General features: G+C 42.7%; 1 protein-coding gene and 1 long non-coding RNA gene across 9 annotated transcripts in view; both read left to right on the top strand.

Moving 5' to 3' along the window:
* The window catches only part of DYRK1A (dual specificity tyrosine phosphorylation regulated kinase 1A), a 149,370-nt gene extending 140,497 nt beyond the window's left edge, over positions 1-8,873 (top strand). For all 8 annotated transcript variants that reach the window (XM_050784617.1, XM_050784616.1, XM_050784614.1 and 5 more), the window contains one exon: positions 5,625-8,873. In XM_050784617.1, the coding sequence (XP_050640574.1) occupies positions 5,625-6,245 (621 nt within the window). In that variant the 3' untranslated portion in view covers positions 6,246-8,873. The remainder of the gene's footprint in view (positions 1-5,624) is intronic.
* A 1,434-nt stretch (positions 8,874-10,307) lies between these two features.
* LOC126950715 (uncharacterized) lies at positions 10,308-14,735 on the top strand. The gene is made up of 2 exons (XR_007724269.1): positions 10,308-10,383; positions 10,764-14,735. It is a non-coding gene; the product is annotated as an uncharacterized LOC126950715 (long non-coding RNA).
* The last annotated feature ends 2,426 nt before the right edge of the window (positions 14,736-17,161 follow it).

Genomic DNA, 17,161 nt, shown 5'->3' with positions numbered 1-17,161 from the left:
TTACCCTAGAAGTTCATGATGTTCTGCTGTCTAAGAAAATACAGTATTTATCATAGAGAAGCACATTCTTGCAGTTGTCCTCCTCCTTGTCTAGAAGTGGCTAACACTTACTGGGGGCATAGCAGTTGTTTTGAACGGTTTTTTCCCTGTGTTTATCTCATTTACCAAAGCAGCATTTTGAGCCTCATGCTTTTTTGATTCCCATTTTACAGTGGAAACTGAGACTTCATGGGCTGAGTAAATTTCCCTGGGTCATGATCTTAATGACTCGACTCTGCTTCCTCCCATGATTTGTTAGCTCTTGTAGTCCTGGATTATGAATCAGTTTCTGGTTTGATTTTAACCTTTTTGTTGTTGTTGTTTTATTTGTTTTCTGTTTTTAAACCTGTTGAAGAAGAGGATCTAATTAAGTACTTTTTCAAAATTGGAGTGAAGCAGATGGTGATGGTGAAAATATTTAAATCATCTGATAAAGTTGTAAGTTGGTTCATACAGAATTTTGCATGGTGGTGTTTGAAGGTGAGAGGCCAGTGTAGTATTTGATGGATGAGTAAACTGCTGTTGATGAAGAGCGCTCTCCATTCTTGTGACTAGGGCAGCTGAATGGTGCTGGAGAAAATCCCACATGCAGCTGTTTGTCAGCACTGTTAATACTCACCAACCACTGCTGGGCAGTCTTACGTGTTTCCCGAGTTGTCCCATCCTCTGCTGTTCTCTTTAATAATAGTTTCAAACTTTCTACTCTTAGAAACCTTTGCCCTTCCCTTCTCTGTTCTCACCCAGTCTTTGCATTGTAAGGAAAAGAGTCTTCAGACAGGAACTCTTTCCGCTTTGTAGCATTGAATACATGATCCTGCCTATGTGTGCACTGTCCACTTCTCTACCCCTTTTTTGTTAGAAGCAATGTATTTTCTTTTTGCCTAAGGCCAAGCCTACTCATTGCCCCGATCCCCTCCCTCCTGCCGTCATGGGGACTTTGCCCTTTGGTCTCCCTCGGCACTGGTGTCTTCATTCTCTCTTCTTGTGGCTTTTTCTGTTGATCAGCATTTCCTCATCCTCGGGCCTCTCCCATCTTAAGCAGCACCTTTGCGTGTCCCCCTTTCTTTCCCTGTACTACTGCTGCCTGTAGTCTTTGTCTCTTTACTCTGAAGACCTCCTTGCCTGTTCCACTTAGGTCCTGCCCTCCAGCTCTCCTGCCGGTGTCAGCGGTGACCTTCACTGATGGGTCCAGTGGACACCCTAATGCTATCTTTCTGCATTCTACAACTTCATTTGGAAGTGTTGACTTTTACCCACTCTTTGAAACACTCACTGCTGGTTTCCTTGGGAGGATGATTCTCTGTCCCCCCATTTCTCTGCCCCTTCCTTCACTGTCTCTTTCTTTGTTTTTTTTTCTTCTACCCATCCCAGAAACCTGAGTGTTCCTCGAGGCATGACACGTGTCCCTGCCCTACTCCCCTTAATGTTTCCTCGATGATTTCAGCCACACGTGCCGGGGCCTGCAGTCACCATCTTCATGCCAGTTGCTCTTAAGTCTTGACTTCTGACTTAGACTTCACTTCTGAACCCCTAGGGCCTTTCTGATTGTTTACTATGAATGTTACCTTGAAAGTCTCAACAATATGTGCACACACAGCACATAAACTGGTGTCATCATTTCACTTCCTTCCCAACTCTTCTACTTTTGCCATTCTTTGTAAAAATGGCCCTAAATTTACCCATTTGCTCAAGTCATAAATCTGGGGGCACTTCTCTCTCCGTCTTTCCCCACACTGAGTCAGACAGTAAATTATCTGGATTCACCACATCTTAATACGTTTTTATTCTCCACCTTTCACTTTGCCTGATTGTTATGACCTGTCTTACTAGAAAGAGTTTTGGAGTGTCTAAAACGGTTGTGGAGTGTCTAATTCCATTCACCTGTCAGTCAGCACCATTCTCTTCCCTGCAGCCAAGTGAGCTTTCTCTAAAGCGGTCTGTTCTTGCTATTTTCCCTACTCTTTTTTTTTTTTTTTTTTTTTTTTCTGAGGTGGAGTCTCACTCTATCTCCCAGGCTGGAGTGCAACAGCATGATCTCTGCTTATTGCAACCTCCGCCTCCTTGGTTCAAGCAAGTCTCCTACCTCAGCCTCCTGAGTAGCTGGGATGACAGACACATGTCACCATGCCGGCTAATTTTTCTATTTTTAGTAGAGACGGGGTTTTGCCATGTTGGCCAGACTGGTCGTGAACTCCCGACCTCAGGTGATCTGCCCATCTCGGCCTCCCAAAGTGCAGGGATTACAGGCGTGAGCCACCACACCCGGCCTATTTTCCCTACTTTAAACCAGTTTTGACTTGCCCTTCTACCTGAAATGAAATGTAGACTTCTTACCAAGGCACTGGTGCTTTGTGGGTTCTGGTCCCCACCGAGGCCATTCTTTCTCCTCTTCACTCACCCTAGTCACACTGATTTATTTTTCACTTTGTGTAATATGCCACATTCTCTCTCTCTTTTCTCACATTTCCTGTGCTCTCAGCCTGGAATACTCCTTTCCTCCTCCTTTTGCTTTGGTAACTACTATTTATGCTTCAGGTCTTAAGTATCACTACTCCCATGGGCTCTCTCTAAATCTTTAGACTATCCGCCTGTCTCGTCTTCTTCCCTTTCTTTCTTCCAGATCTATTCCATACTGCAAACACATACAAGAGTAGCACAAGACACCGCGTTCCTCCCACCTGGATTTCACAGAGGTCAAGATTTTGCTTCAAATCCTTTTTTATTACTTAATTTTTGAGTGGTTGCTATAGTCACATGGTTTTAAAAATAAGTAAATATAAAAGGGAATTCAGTGAAAGGTTTTCCTTCCTTCCATGCCTTCTAGCTCCTCAATTTCTAAACCAGTGTTACTAGTTTATTAGTTTTTTGTATACTTTTGGAGATATTTTATACATATTCAAGCAAATATAAATACATACTCTTCATCCACCCTTTGTACACAAATAGTACCATACCAGGCAAACTGTTTCAAAACAACTTGGTTTTTCTAGTCTTGATATATATTTTGGAGCACTCTCTGTATCAATACATAGAGAGCTTTTTCATTCTTTTATTTATTTGCACAGTATCCTGTTAGATATTCCATAAGTCTTTTCACCATTCCCCTATTGTTTGTTTATTCATGTATTTATTTATTTTTAGAGCTGGGGTCTTGCTCTGTCACCCAGGCTGGAGTGCAGTGGCGCAATCACGGCTCACTGCAGCCTTGAGCACCTGGGCTCCAGTGATCCTCCCACCCCAGCCTCCTGAGTAAATGGGCCTACAGTTGTGTCCCAGCACACCCTGCAGTGAGGTCTCACTATGTTTCCCAGGCTGGTCTTGAACTCCTGGGCTGAACTGATCCTCCCACCTCAGCCTTCCAAAGTGCTGGGATTATAGGCGTGTGCCGCTTTGGCCACCAGTCCCCTATTTATTAATGGGCGTTTAGTTCATTTCCAACCTTTTTTACTATTTACAAATGGTACTTTAATAAATAATCCTGTACAGTAGTGTCCCTTCTTATCCACGGTTTCAGTTATTCAGTCAATCATGATCCAGAAATATTAAGTGGAAAATTTCAGAAATAATTCATAAGTTTTAAATTCTGTTACGAGTAGCACGATGAAATCTCATGCTGTCCCACCCTAGGTGTGACTCATCCCTTTGTCCAGCGTGTCCACACAGTAGATAAGTTACTTTGTAGCCGTCCAGATTATCAGATCAAAAAACATAGTATATAGAGGGTTTGGTCCTCTGCAGTTTCAGGCATCCAGTGGGGATCGTGGACTGTATCTCTTGTGGATAAGGAGGCACCACTGTATGTTTCTCATTCACACATACACATTTTATCTGTGATACAAATTCCTGCAAGCAGAATGACTGTTTCAAAGGGTAACGTGATTTATAATTTTGATAACTATTGCCAGATTGCCCCCCATGTGATTTTCTAATCCAGTAACTTGATTAACTTCATATATAAACAATTAGTATTTTCTTTTCTGAGAACTCACTGCCAACTTTTCTACTGATTGTTTTCAGTAGTATCTCTTAAAAGTTTGGTTCTCAGACCACCTTCGTTGAATAAACACTTAATTTGTGCCAGCCACTGGTGATAGAGACTGAGCCTTTTGCCTTCCTAGAGCTTACAGTGACACAAGTAAATAAAATGAACATGAATAAAAGTGGCAAGTAGCGTTAGCTCTTAAAAAGAAAATAAGGATGATTTGGTAGAGAATGACTATTTGTTGGATAGGATGTATTAGAGTAGGCCAAACTCTGATATGACAGATAGACCCCCAAAATATGGTAGCTTAAGGAGTACCAAGTTTCCTTCATTTTTGTCTAACAGTCCAGAATAGGTGTTCAGATTAGTGGCTAGGCTGTCTTCCAGGTCCTGTTTCCTACCATCTTGTGGTTCCACCATGCCCTAGGGCCTGATTGTCTACTGTGTCCAGAAGGCAGAAGGACTTGGAAGGTACTGTTTTGTGTGCCAGGCTAGCAGTGACATACAAAGTTTCATTCACATTCCGTTGACAGCTTAGACATATGGCCATCAGTGAGTACAAGGGAGGTTGGGAAGTGTTGTGTAGCCATGTGCTCAGGAACGAGAAGAATACTGTGCACAACCTGTAGCTTCTACCACAGTGGTTGAGGCAGTATCAGTCAGAGTGGTCAGGGAAGGCTCTGGAACTGAAGTGATGAAAAGGAGACATCCAAGCAATAAGAACATCCGAGAAATAAGAACATTTCTAGGCAGAGGGGAGCAGCGTGTTATTAGTACACTGAGGCATTTGAGAGATAGTGACCCAGGGGAGGAATGGAAGGCAAGCCTTCTTTGGTTGGAACCCAGGTAGCCAGGGATAGGATGGGTGGAAAAAGAGGTTGGAGAAGTGGGCATTGGCCAGGTGATGCAGACCGTTGTATCCGTTTGGGATTGTTTTGTTTTTCTAAGTGCAGTGAGAAGTCATTAAAGGATTTTAAATAAGTGATTGGATTTGTGTTACGAAAAGATTGTTCCTGCTACCCTTTGGAGAAGGGCAAGGATGGAAGCAAGGAGTTCATTTAGGGGGCTGTTGTGTTAGCCTAGGCAAGAGGAGATGGTGGGGATGAAGAGAAGAGGCCAAATTTGGCATCTGTTTCATAGGTGGCCGCGTAAGTTCTTGCTCATGGGTTGGACAGAGGCATTGTTAAGCAGCTGGGTGTAGATAGTAGTCCTTTATTGAAAGAAGAAAGATGGAGAGAGGAAGGACATGAGGGATAAGTAAAGACTTCCTTTTGGACCTGCCTAGAATACTATCTGGCCTTTTTCGGGGAATATTTGCAGACCCCTAGCATAAACAGTGCTCCCACGGTAAGACAGTGGCTAGTGAAATAGATGAACCTATTTAAGGATATAACTTTCTACAAATTGCAGCTTTCATGATGAAATTTTTTTGCCCTTGAATGTATTTGGGATGTTGTGTTATAAAACTGTCTAACACATTAAAAGTTTCAAAAACACTTAACCCGTGATTAATGTAATGCTAGTTTGTGTCATCGCTTTTGATGGAAGATTAAAGCTTGGAAACAGTCCTCTGAAAAATCCTTTAAAAAATCTGTTCTTTCAGGTGCGTCAGCAATTTCCTGCTCCTCTTGGTTGGTCAGGCACTGAAGCTCCTACACAGGTCACTGTTGAAACTCATCCTGTTCAAGAAACAACCTTTCATGTAGCCCCTCAACAGAATGCATTGCATCATCACCATGGTAACAGTTCCCATCACCATCACCACCACCACCACCATCACCACCACCATGGACAACAAGCCTTGGGTAACCGGACCAGGCCAAGGGTCTACAATTCTCCAACGAATAGCTCCTCTACCCAAGATTCTATGGAGGTTGGCCACAGTCACCACTCCATGACATCCCTGTCTTCCTCAACGACTTCTTCCTCGACATCTTCCTCCTCTACTGGTAATCAAGGCAATCAGGCCTACCAGAATCGCCCAGTGGCTGCTAATACCTTGGACTTTGGACAGAATGGAGCTATGGACGTTAATTTGACCGTCTACTCCAATCCCCGCCAAGAGACTGGCATAGCTGGACATCCAACTTACCAATTTTCTGCTAATACAGGTCCTGCACATTACATGACTGAAGGACATCTGACAATGAGGCAAGGGGCTGATAGAGAAGAGTCCCCCATGACAGGAGTTTGTGTGCAACAGAGTCCTGTAGCTAGCTCGTGACTACATTGAAACTTGAGTTTGTTTCTTGTGTGTTTTTATAGAAGTGGTGTTTTTTTTCCAAAAACAAAGTGCAAAGCTGCTTGAATCAGAAGGAGATTAACACACTGAACCGCTACAAGAGGGCAAAGCTGACTTTTTTTTTTTTTAACTTGAAAAGATTGCAAAGGGACATTGAAGTGTTTAAAAGAGCCATGTCCAAACCCATCTTCATGGATAGCTCAGAGGTATCCTCTTTTTGCTCCCCCATTTTAACTTGCCACATCCCAGTCATAGTGGGTTTTTTTTGTCTTTCTATTCAGCAAAAATATTCAGATGTTGGTCTTGGTCATCTGCCAACTAATTTTAAAATAAAAGGCACTGCACATAATTTGCATAAAGGGCCCATGAGGGTGTTTTTTTTTCTTTTTGTCCCCCCCACTATTTTTTTGTTCTGTTTTGTTTTGGGTGGGAGGGTGGGAAATTTGGGTTTTTAAGTCCTCTAAACACACTTGGGCACGGAAATGCAGTACTGTAAGGAAGAGGGACCTCCAGCTTCCACAAACACCATCTTCAGCTGTATGAAAGGGACGGTTGTGTTGAAGTTTGTCAGGCACAGTAAGCATGCTGAGTGGCGGGGATCAGAACTCTCCTATCTGAACCTACTGAGGATCAAAGCAGCAATTACATGGGATCCTGTGGCTCTCCTGTTGTAGAGGCCACAGGAAGATAGGATGGAACGTGACTGGTCTCCTAACCAAGGTGCACTGAGAAGCAATCAACGGGTCAGTCGTGGCCAGTCCTGGGGAGGTCTGAGTGGTGGTCTTTGGGATAACCTTTGGCCTTATGGATTTGGACTCGAAATTAGAAGAGCCTACCATTTCAGATGCAATCACTTTTGGACATGCTTTTGCAGACAGTCCTTAATGCTGAAAACACAGAGAATGGGTAATTCAAGAGGCCTTTCTTTTAAAATAGACTTTTGTGACCCACTAATTGTAAGGTATTGCAAGGTCACTTTGCGTGTGTCATAAAGTTGACTTCCTTATTGGTTGAAGGTCACAGAAGTAGTGGTTTGCTTTGATGGAAATAGCTACAGCTGTGTCCCTTCCTGCTTTTTACTTTTTCTTTTGCTTTTTCTCGGCACGTGGTATCTCCACCATTTCTTCTGCACAAAGATGTCTTCTGTTCATCCTGAACATTTTTAAAAAATGCAGAATTTTATGTGACTGCTTTTTTGCCTCACAATTATGCTGTGAATTTTACAAAAATTTATTTTCTTTTTTGATAATTTATTGTACCAAAGCTGTTTTTATAGCACATAGATGTCTGTAACCAATAATGTAGCAGTTCTGCACTTTGACACAAGGTGTAACTAGACCATTTTTAAATGTCAGTTGAAAATTATGGCTGTACTATTGCTTAAACAAAACTGGAACTGTTGTTGAATCCATAGCCAATACATTTACAGCAATCTGTGTACTGAACATAATAGATTGACATCTAATTCAAGATTACAACATCTGTTACATTCTAAGTGTGTTCAGGCTTCTGAAGGTAAAGGGACACTGGATCCAGAAGCTATGGAACCAGCAGTTGATTCTTGTATTCCTGATTAACCTACTTGTAAACTTGAAAGCAAGACCTTGATTGCACCAACAGGTCCAGAGTATGAGCGCAAGTAAAGCAGAACTCTCATGCGTGACCTGAGCAGACAGGCTGGTATTATTAACAGGTGCCTCGTGTTGGGATTACGCTGCCTTAATGTAACACAGTCTGGCAGTTGCTAAATTTGTGTTCCCATTTTAAATTGACCAATTTTGGGGTGTGACACTTTTGAGCGGTTGAATTGGGAGAATGAAGTAATTTACCTGTCCAGGATCAAAAGAAGCCTAGAAAAGAAGCAGTAATCTACCTCTGCCGCTAACCTGTTTAAGACGACTCAGCAGAACACCGCCTTTCATTCTATTGGGCAATTCCATGTGGCTGACTAGGTCAATTTTTTTTCTGAACAAAAGCAGGTTTTTATATGTAAACAGTGACAAAAGAAAGGCTAAACACTATGTAAATGTGAATGGAAACTTGGAAATATTCATTTTTATAAACTACAGAAATTTTTTGTTGTTTATCAGGAAATCCATATTTATTTTGTAATTAACTGTCAAGCCTGTGGATGATTTTTTTGAACTTGGTAGTTCTTAAAGGTTTACAGTGAATAAAAGGATATCATCTTGAGTATAGCAATATCAAAAGGAATTCAGTAGTTACTGCTGTTTAGGAATATAAGGTTAAGATATCATATGGGTCAGGTCATTTTTTTTCTGTGCTGGTTGCCACATCTTAGCAAGCACCAAAAAACTAAAGCAGTTTTTAAACCGATATTTACATAAAGAAAATCATAAAATCCAATGCTTCTGCATACTGTGTTATGTTACAGTCCAGTTTTGTGTGCTTTACTACACAGTTTGGTTACAGGACTTCTGTGCATTGTAAACATAAACAGCATGGAAAAGGTTAAATACCTGTGTTCAGATTGTAAGATCTAGTCCGGACTTGCTGTGTATATTGTAACGTTAAATGAAAAAAGAACCCCCCTTTGTATTATAGTCATGCGGTCTTATGTATGATAAACAGTTGAATAATTTGTCCTCAGACTCTTTACTATGCTTTTTTAAAATTAATTTAAGAAAAATGTAAACATAGTAAAAATCTTCCTATGCAATTAACCTGGTCCAGGTCTGGTAGGTATACTATCAAAGTTGAGTTAAATGTGTAAAAAGGAAACTATTTGAGATACATCGACATAGGCATCAGCAATCTCTGAAAGTAAAAATTGGAGGTTTAACAGATCATTTTGATTTTTCACATTGATTTTTTTATTTGAATGCTTACATAATATTTTTGTGGTTCAAAATGCTAGTGTTTTAGTTGGTAGCATTTAGAATGGATGGTGAAGGTCTGGTGGTTTTCTCTGATACGCTTTGACGTGCTTGGATGAAAGAGGGAATACGAATACTCATTCTTCCTTCCCCAAATCTTCATATGGGGACATATCAGAATTCTAGAATTCTTGCCACTGTGATTCAGTTGGTAACCTAAAGTCTTCTCTTCTTACAAATTAACCTGTTTCAGTATATATTAAGGTGGCTTTCAAAAGGTAAGATACTTACTTAAAAGTTAAGTGTGAGTCTGTAAAATTAAGGTTGGTTGCGTAAAGTTGAAGTTAACCACATGTAAGAAAGGAAAACTTATGTTAGTTTTATTTCTTAGGGTGTGAGAATTTTACCTCGGTAAAGGGCACATTTTATGATACTGGGCTGAAAAAAAAAACACGACTTATTTTTATTTAAAACTACATGTAGAAAATCATGAAAGATTCAGTAATTGTGTTAGGCCCACAAGTGACCATTGAGCTTGCCCCTGTACTGCTTCCCAGCTTTTGTGGTGGTGAACTTAACTGTTCTGTTCTTCCAACAGGGAGATACATAATCAAAATACGCATGAAGACAAGATAGCAGGCACTCAGTTCTAGGCCAGTTTCTCAGTTTCCTTTGGGCCTGCCTTTATTTTGATAGCCCTCAGAATACAAGTTCAGACGTGGTCTGGCGCATTCCAGGTGGTATCTCCATAGACACAAGTTCAAGACTCATTTTTATGTTCCTTTTTATAGTGGTAGACTGTATGTAATCAACCGGATGGTTCATTCCAAATACGTGACTTGGTCTTAGTGCCATATATGAAGGAAGTTTGAAAATGTAATGGGGACAAAAGCTGTGTGTGACTTCGGTATACCCAGACTTTATTCAGATTTCTTAAAAATCTGCTAGGGATGTCTGTTGACCAGACGTTGGAAAACCTTTGGTGTCAGGGACAGTAGAGCAGAAGTTCTGATTTTCTAACCCTGGCTCCTTATCTAGGCCTGTTTCCTTGGATGAAAACATACATCATCAAGTAATTTGTGGTACAAAGAACAAGAGAAGAAACCCTAAGAAGACAGCTTATTTGTTATCCTCCCTTTTTATGACTAACCTTAATCCCAGTGAATCCACTGAGAACCAGCCTGTGGATGCCTGCTGGGCTTTCACACTGGGCCAGGAATGTTTGACGTATATCTGTGTTGAAAGCACTGGATGCTTGTTTGGTGGAAGACGTGTGCACTGAGGTAAGTGGCTCATCGCTTGCTGTGTTTGGCTCTCTCTCCAGCATTATACATAGCCAAGGTCCCAGATTTTGACTGCTCTCAGTGGGTGTTCTTGCATCAGAACTTTTAAAAAATAACACTACCTTAACACTGAGACTGTCAGGTGTTTGTCAGTATTTACTTCTAATTTCCTACTTTAAACCTTAAGAGACAAAGTATTTCTCCAACTGGACACTGATTTGAAAGACAATAACTAGAATGCTACAGGTCTCTCTTCCAGTATGCGGCTGCTTTACCTGAAAACTTTTCCCCATAATTTCTCATCTTTAGGGTATGTCCCTATTATTAAAAAAACAAAACAAAACAAATGTGGAATTAATGTGGGTAAATTTCCATTTCAGTTGAATTTCCTGCCATCCGCAGCAAAACCTGTGAATGCTTCTTCAAAGCATTGAGGAGGCAGAGACAAGCCTTAAACCAGCTTCCTTCTGCTCTTACCAGGTAGCCTGGTTCAGTCCCAGCTGGGTCCTGAAGGAGCACGGTACTAGAGTCTGAGTCATGTTGATGAATAAAGTGCATTAAGTTTGGGTCAGGCAAAATGGTGGCAAAAGTTCATGATGCAGGATAGAGGAAACAAGTGGACAAGACAAGTGGAGCCCAACTCTGTTCCAAAGGGAGGCCAGGCGATGCTGTCATGGGCATGGTCGGCCGAGTTCTCATAGCTAGAGAAAGGCCGTGTAGGTATTAGAGCCTAACGTGTCATCTGTTCGAAAGACCAGCTATTTTATAATCTTTCCGATTAAATTTCTGAAATTGCTACCTTGGGGATTTTTTTCTTTATTCCTAGGAAGTTTTACTTCCATTATATACTCATTCATTAGTCAGTGTACTTGCCCCTGAATTCCGTATCTGAAACTGCAGTCCAGGCAGAGATTCAGAGCCAAGGGCAAAATGAAGTGGCAGGCGCTGGGTGTGTGTGGTAGTTCTGCACTAGGGCGGCCAGGAAGCAACCAAGCAGGTGTGCCGGGTGGGGGATTATTAACGAACACCCAGGCAAGAAGACGGGCCTGAGCCTGAGTGTGGTCAGCAGAAAGTGTTTTGCTTAAAAGAGACCCTGGGATGATGACTCGGGAATCATCCTCCACTCACTGTTACACAGAAAGACTGCAGAGAAGGGCATTGCTGGGGTGGGGTTTGTTCACTCCCTCTGAAATGAAAGAAAATACCTCTAGTGGCATGAAACGGTTAAGTTTTTTTAATGTTATTTCTTTTTTAGAGACGGTGTCTGGCTTTGTCACACAAGCTGGAGTTTAGTGGTGTGATCGCAGTTCACTGCAGCCTTAAACAACTGGGCTCAAGTGATCCTCCCATCTCAGCCTCCCAAGTAGCTGGGACTACCGGTGTACAACCACCATGCCTGGCTAATGTTTTTAATATGGGGTTTTGCTGAGTTGCTCAGGCGGTACTCAAACTCCTGGCCTCAAGTGATCCTCCGGCCTGGGCCTCTCAAACATAAATAGGCTGGGCATGGTGGCTCACGTCTGTAAAGATTTAAAGCGGAATGCAGTGAAATAGCATGAGAAAGAGCGTTTTAATGGACATCACAGACAAGCCTTGCTTTGCTGAAGAGGTGATGCTGCGAGGTGGGCTGGAGCTCACTTCAGGCACCACTCCCACTTCCATTGCCCGCAAATCCAAGAAAGAAATGACTAACAAACTGTAGTGATCTCAGACTGCTAAATCAGTTTAAAATCATCAATTTAAAATGACTTTCCAACCTTGCTGCACTTTAAACTCATCTGTAGAACTTGATAAAACCACAGATGCCCATCACACTGGCAGAATTTTAGATTCAGAGTTGGGGTGGTCCTGGAGCTGTTTCCTGAAACTTTGCGGGCGATTCTGAACCTGCAGCCAGGCAGGACTCTGGCAAGAAGAGGCATGTGGCTAATCTGACGGAAGTCTGAATCCAAGACATTTTTTTTTTTTTTGAGACAGTCTTGCTCTTGTCTCCCAGGTTGGTGTGCAGGGGTGCGATCTCAGTTCACTGCAACCTCCGTTTCCCAGATTCAAGCGATTCTCGTGCCTCAGCCTCCCAAGTAGCTGGGATTACAGGTGCACACCATACCAAGCTAATTTTTAGATTTTTGGTAGAGATGGGGGTTTCGCCATGTTGGCCAGGCTGGTCTGGAACTCCTGACTTCAAGCTATCCACCCACCTCGGCCTCCCAAAGTGCTGGGATTACAGGCATGAGCTACCACTCCCAGCCCCAAGAACATCTTGAAATGGAGTTTGATTACCAAAGTTTACATAGAGTAATGGAGAATTAAAATTTACAATTTATGGTGCATTACGAAATGTTATAAACAAGCCTTCGAGAAAGGCAGAAATTGCCAGATGTTAAGTATGTAAAACTTACACAATTTGTTCCTTTTTGTCTTCTTCCTTGTGGAGATGGGTCAGTGTGACATCCTATTCATTAATAGCTCTCAGATGTCCCACAAGAATGGTACACGTTATTTCCCAACAGTGGGAATGGAATTGGTTCCTTTATGTCTCAGTCTCATTTGGTCTTGTAAGCCCATGAAGGGTTTCCTAGGGGACCAGCCACCAGCTCTGTATAGTAGTTAGAGTTTCCCTCTAGAATCCCAAAGAGGTTCAGATCCCACTGCTCCTCTTGTTGGCTTCGTGACCCTGGGCACGCTGCTTTACTTGCCCAAGGATCACTCTACTCTTGATGAAGATATCCATAATGTCCACTTAGGAGATACTGTGCGTGCCTCAGTGAGGTAATGTCCACAGAAAGCACAATGCCTAGTATATAAGAAGTGTCCAATAAATACAATACGTGGCTATACAGAGTGGAGTCCACAGCCTAAATGGAGCTTCCTATTTCTTCGTAAATACAACAAACGGTGCAGGAAAATGGGGTGGGCAGTGTTCTCCGTGGAGGGCTAAACGGCATTGCTTTCCAGCTGACTCTTATATTTGGAGTCTGGGACTAGGTGTTAACATTACTAGTTGGTTTTGCGTCCTGCACAGTCCCTGTATCTATTTCAGAATTTTGAGGTTTGTTGTGGGGAGTTTTTGGGTAGTTTGATTTGCTTGATAAAATATATGATATTTAAATGTTGTACAAGGATGGGTTTTCAGTAGAATTTTTCTATGCAACCTCAGGGAGACTGCCTGGAGGAGTAACTATGGTAAGGGTCTATTTTTGGACAAGCATTGTCATTCGACCCTTGTGATCATTTGTCCAGGGGCCGGTCCCCACCCTTTGCTCCCACTCCAAGGAAAGTCTGTTCCATGTTTAGCCTTCAGAGGTTTGATGCAGATCAGGGAGAGAAGAGGGTGACAAAAATCAGCTCTAAGTTTATAAATGAAAGAGGGATATTACCGGGGAAGCTTTTGGAATGTAATAGGTTGTAACCCACATTTTGAAAGCAGTAAGGAACTAATTGCTGCCTTTTTCTTCTCCTTTTTTATTCTGTTGACTTTGTTGATAATATTAGGTGACTACGTGGAGCCTGGGTTCTCTCAGTGTTAGCCTGTTATTCCTAAAGTATCCTCTCCTCCTTATATCAAATATAAGGACAAAAATGTCTCAGGATAAAAGTCTGTTTGTTTGCATTAGACTACACATGATTACAATGTAATCATGTATATTATTACAACAGGCCATGGATTTGGATGGATGATGAAGCGGAAACAAGGGATCTAATCATGGGACGTAACTGCTCACCTCAGGTAGATAAAAGTACTTCTGGGACAAGTAAATTAGACAAGCTTTTGTGCTTCCCAGCACCTCTGGGTCTTGTGCCTGGCCAGTCTGGGCAGCTCTGCGCTCAGAGGCCTTCGGCACTATGGGTCCTCCCAGCACGGGCTTCAGCGCTCACCGCTGGATGAGATCTACAGGGCTCAGTGTGCTTGGAGTCCTGGATTCCTCCATGGCCCTGGATTGTGACTGCTACTGTATTCCAATTGAGTGGTTTTTGCTGTTCACAGAGCACTTACACGGGATTCTTACCTTCTGACTGGAGTGTCACCCTTATGCAAGAATGTGGAGATGACGGGCTGGGACGGGCTGCCTCCTTCTGTAGGTGGATGTTTCTGAAGGCATCTCCCACTGATCATGTAATGCAGCTACTTAACATCTTCTGTAGTCTTGAAGAATTCAGATTAGGAGCTTGTCCAGGGAGGGCTCCCACGTGCGTATTCACTAATTGTGGTCTTTCTTGCCAGCTCGGTTTTGTCTGTGGATTAGAGTTCTGACCATCTTCACTAGAAGTGGGGGCAGCTAGCAATGACTAGATGCAAGAAGCAAAAGAGTAAACTTCATTTTACTGGCAAAACTAAAACAGTGAACTTGAAATATCTCCCCTACTTCCTGCAGAGACACTGAATCAAAGAAAGCAATCAGTACTAACCCCGGAAACAATTGAGAAATGAACAAAAAGTCCTACCCTGAAGAAAAAGAATGTCTTATCAGCAAAGGGTCTCGGGGCAGCTGGTGTGAGGACTGTATAAGAGAAATCAACAAATATTAATTGAACACCAGTCATGTGCAAAGAACTTAGCTAGGTCTTAAGAATGAGGACAAAAAGCATGTCACATTTTGTTCTTACAAGTGGGAAAGATAAGTAATTACAAGTAAGCCAAGTGTTTAAAAGAGTGTGAACAGAGACATTATTCTAACCCAGAGAGGCTGTAAAGTGCTGTTTTCCCAAGGAACTAAAGTTCTAGCTGATACCTAATGGAGGAATGGGTGTTAACCAGGTGGGAATGCTCTAGAACCTAGGAGAAGACAACAGGCCATTCGAAGGTGAGGAGACTTGCCAGCATCAGTTTATAAGTTAATAGAGTCAAGAGCTATTTAGCAAGGAGAGCTGACAGACCTCAGGGACTGAATGGATTCTGGGAGCAGGGGTGAAAAGGAGAGGAGTCAGGTTTCCTCTCAGTTCTAGGACTTTGAGTGCTAAGGGCTTGTAGGAGAACTATGTGGAGATGTCTGGTAGGCATCTAGAATGGGTGGAGGAGGGGAAAGTCAGGCCTGAGAATGGCCAGTTTTTGGTCATTCTCATATGGGCAACTGATGGTGAATGGGATGATCTAAAGGGAGATGGGAGGAGAGCCTAGGACACTTAAATAAGACAAACTTGTATGTTCTAAAAATGAGCATCATTGCAGCTTTCTCAACCCTAGGATGGTTTTCAGATGTATCAAGGGATAGAAGATTGTCCAGCCCCTTGCTGCCCAGTGTGGTCAGTGGACCGGCAACATTAGCATCACCTGGGTGTTTGCTGGCAATGCAGAATCTCAGGCTCCAGCGCAGACCACTAGATGAGAATCTGCATTTAAACAAGGTACCCAGGTCATTCATGCACGTTAGAAGTCTGAGAGACACTGCCCCAACACCCGACTTTAGAGTGAGAAAACAATGGGTTTAAGCAACTTGCAGAAAATGACACAACTGACCAGCGGCAAGCTGTCTTCTAGTCAGGCCTCTTTCCAGTTCTCCATGCTGACCTTGACTTTTGAGATCACATACCAAGACCTTCAGCTGGATGGTCCCTGTAGCTGCTGTGACCATTAGAAGGAGAGTTAGGGGTGAGACTAATTTAATATCAATTTAGGCTTAGGGTTAGGGAAAATGTAGTGAAGGATGACTATATTGTCCTAATGAACCACAATGGTGCCTACAACATTTTTATTTTGGCAAACCTTCCATGAATTTGGAGATGTTGATCAGGTTTCTCTCCAACAATCTTGTTTAATTGTGAAACTAGAATCACTTCCAGGAAGCTCTGAAGAATCAGGTCTGAGTGATGCAAGCTGCTTCCTCCTTCCTTCTTAAAAGACTGCTCTTTGCCCATTTCCCTGTTCCCAAGGTCATTTTCTTCCCTTCTTGTTTCCAGGATCCACAGTTCCTGCTCTGCTTCCACTTTCCCAAGTAGTGGTTCAAGCTGTCTGCAGCAGCAGCTCCGGGGTGCTGGGACACTGCTGGGTGACGCATCACAGTGTGTGCTTCCCCATGCTGCTTCTACAGTCCCCTCTTGCTTCTGTCACATGTTAGTCTTCATAGATCATTCTTCATCAATTCTTAATTTTATTTTTTAGAGATAGGGTCTTGCTGTGTTGCCCAGGCTGCAGCGCAGTGGCACAATCTCTGCTCACTGCAGCCTCCACCTCTGAGACTCAGGCAACCCGCCCGCCTCAGCCTCCCAAGTAGCTGGGACCACAGGTGCATGCCACTGTGCCTGGCTAAATTTTATTTTTTGTAGAGTTGAGGTCTCACATTTTTGCCCGTGCTGGTCTTAAACCCCTGGGCTCAAGTGATCCTTCTGCCTCAGCCTCCCATTACAGACAGGAGCCACTGCATGCAGCTGATGAATTTTAATTTAGGCCCCTTTCTTTGTGAGAGGGGGCCCCAGTATTATGCTGCTGGATTAAAAAAAGCTGGGAGGCTCTCCAGGACCTTGAACAAAGGTGGAAATAGGGTTGTAAATGGAAGAAAAAATATGAGAGATTCATTACATTCTAATGACTATCAGGGAAGCTTTAGTTTTTGTCTCCCTGAAGCAGCAACCTGCTTTCCTGCTGCTGTTACCACATCCTTCCAGGGCTATGGGCTGTTCAGGAACAGGAGGGCTCTGGAAGAGCAGCGACGACTTTGTTTCCTGCCCTTTGCAGATTAGGCATTAGCACGGTACCTACTGTTTTTGTATGGCTCAACAAACTAACGATGATTTTCACATTTTACATGGCTGAAAAACATCAAATGATATTCAGGACATAGGG

The sequence above is a fragment of the Macaca thibetana genome, chromosome 3 (assembly GCF_024542745.1).
Source record: "Macaca thibetana thibetana isolate TM-01 chromosome 3, ASM2454274v1, whole genome shotgun sequence".
In the NCBI taxonomy this organism is placed as follows: Eukaryota; Metazoa; Chordata; class Mammalia; order Primates; family Cercopithecidae; genus Macaca; species Macaca thibetana.
Note: the sequence above shows the minus strand (reverse complement) of the source record. Positions and strands in the feature narration are given on the sequence as shown.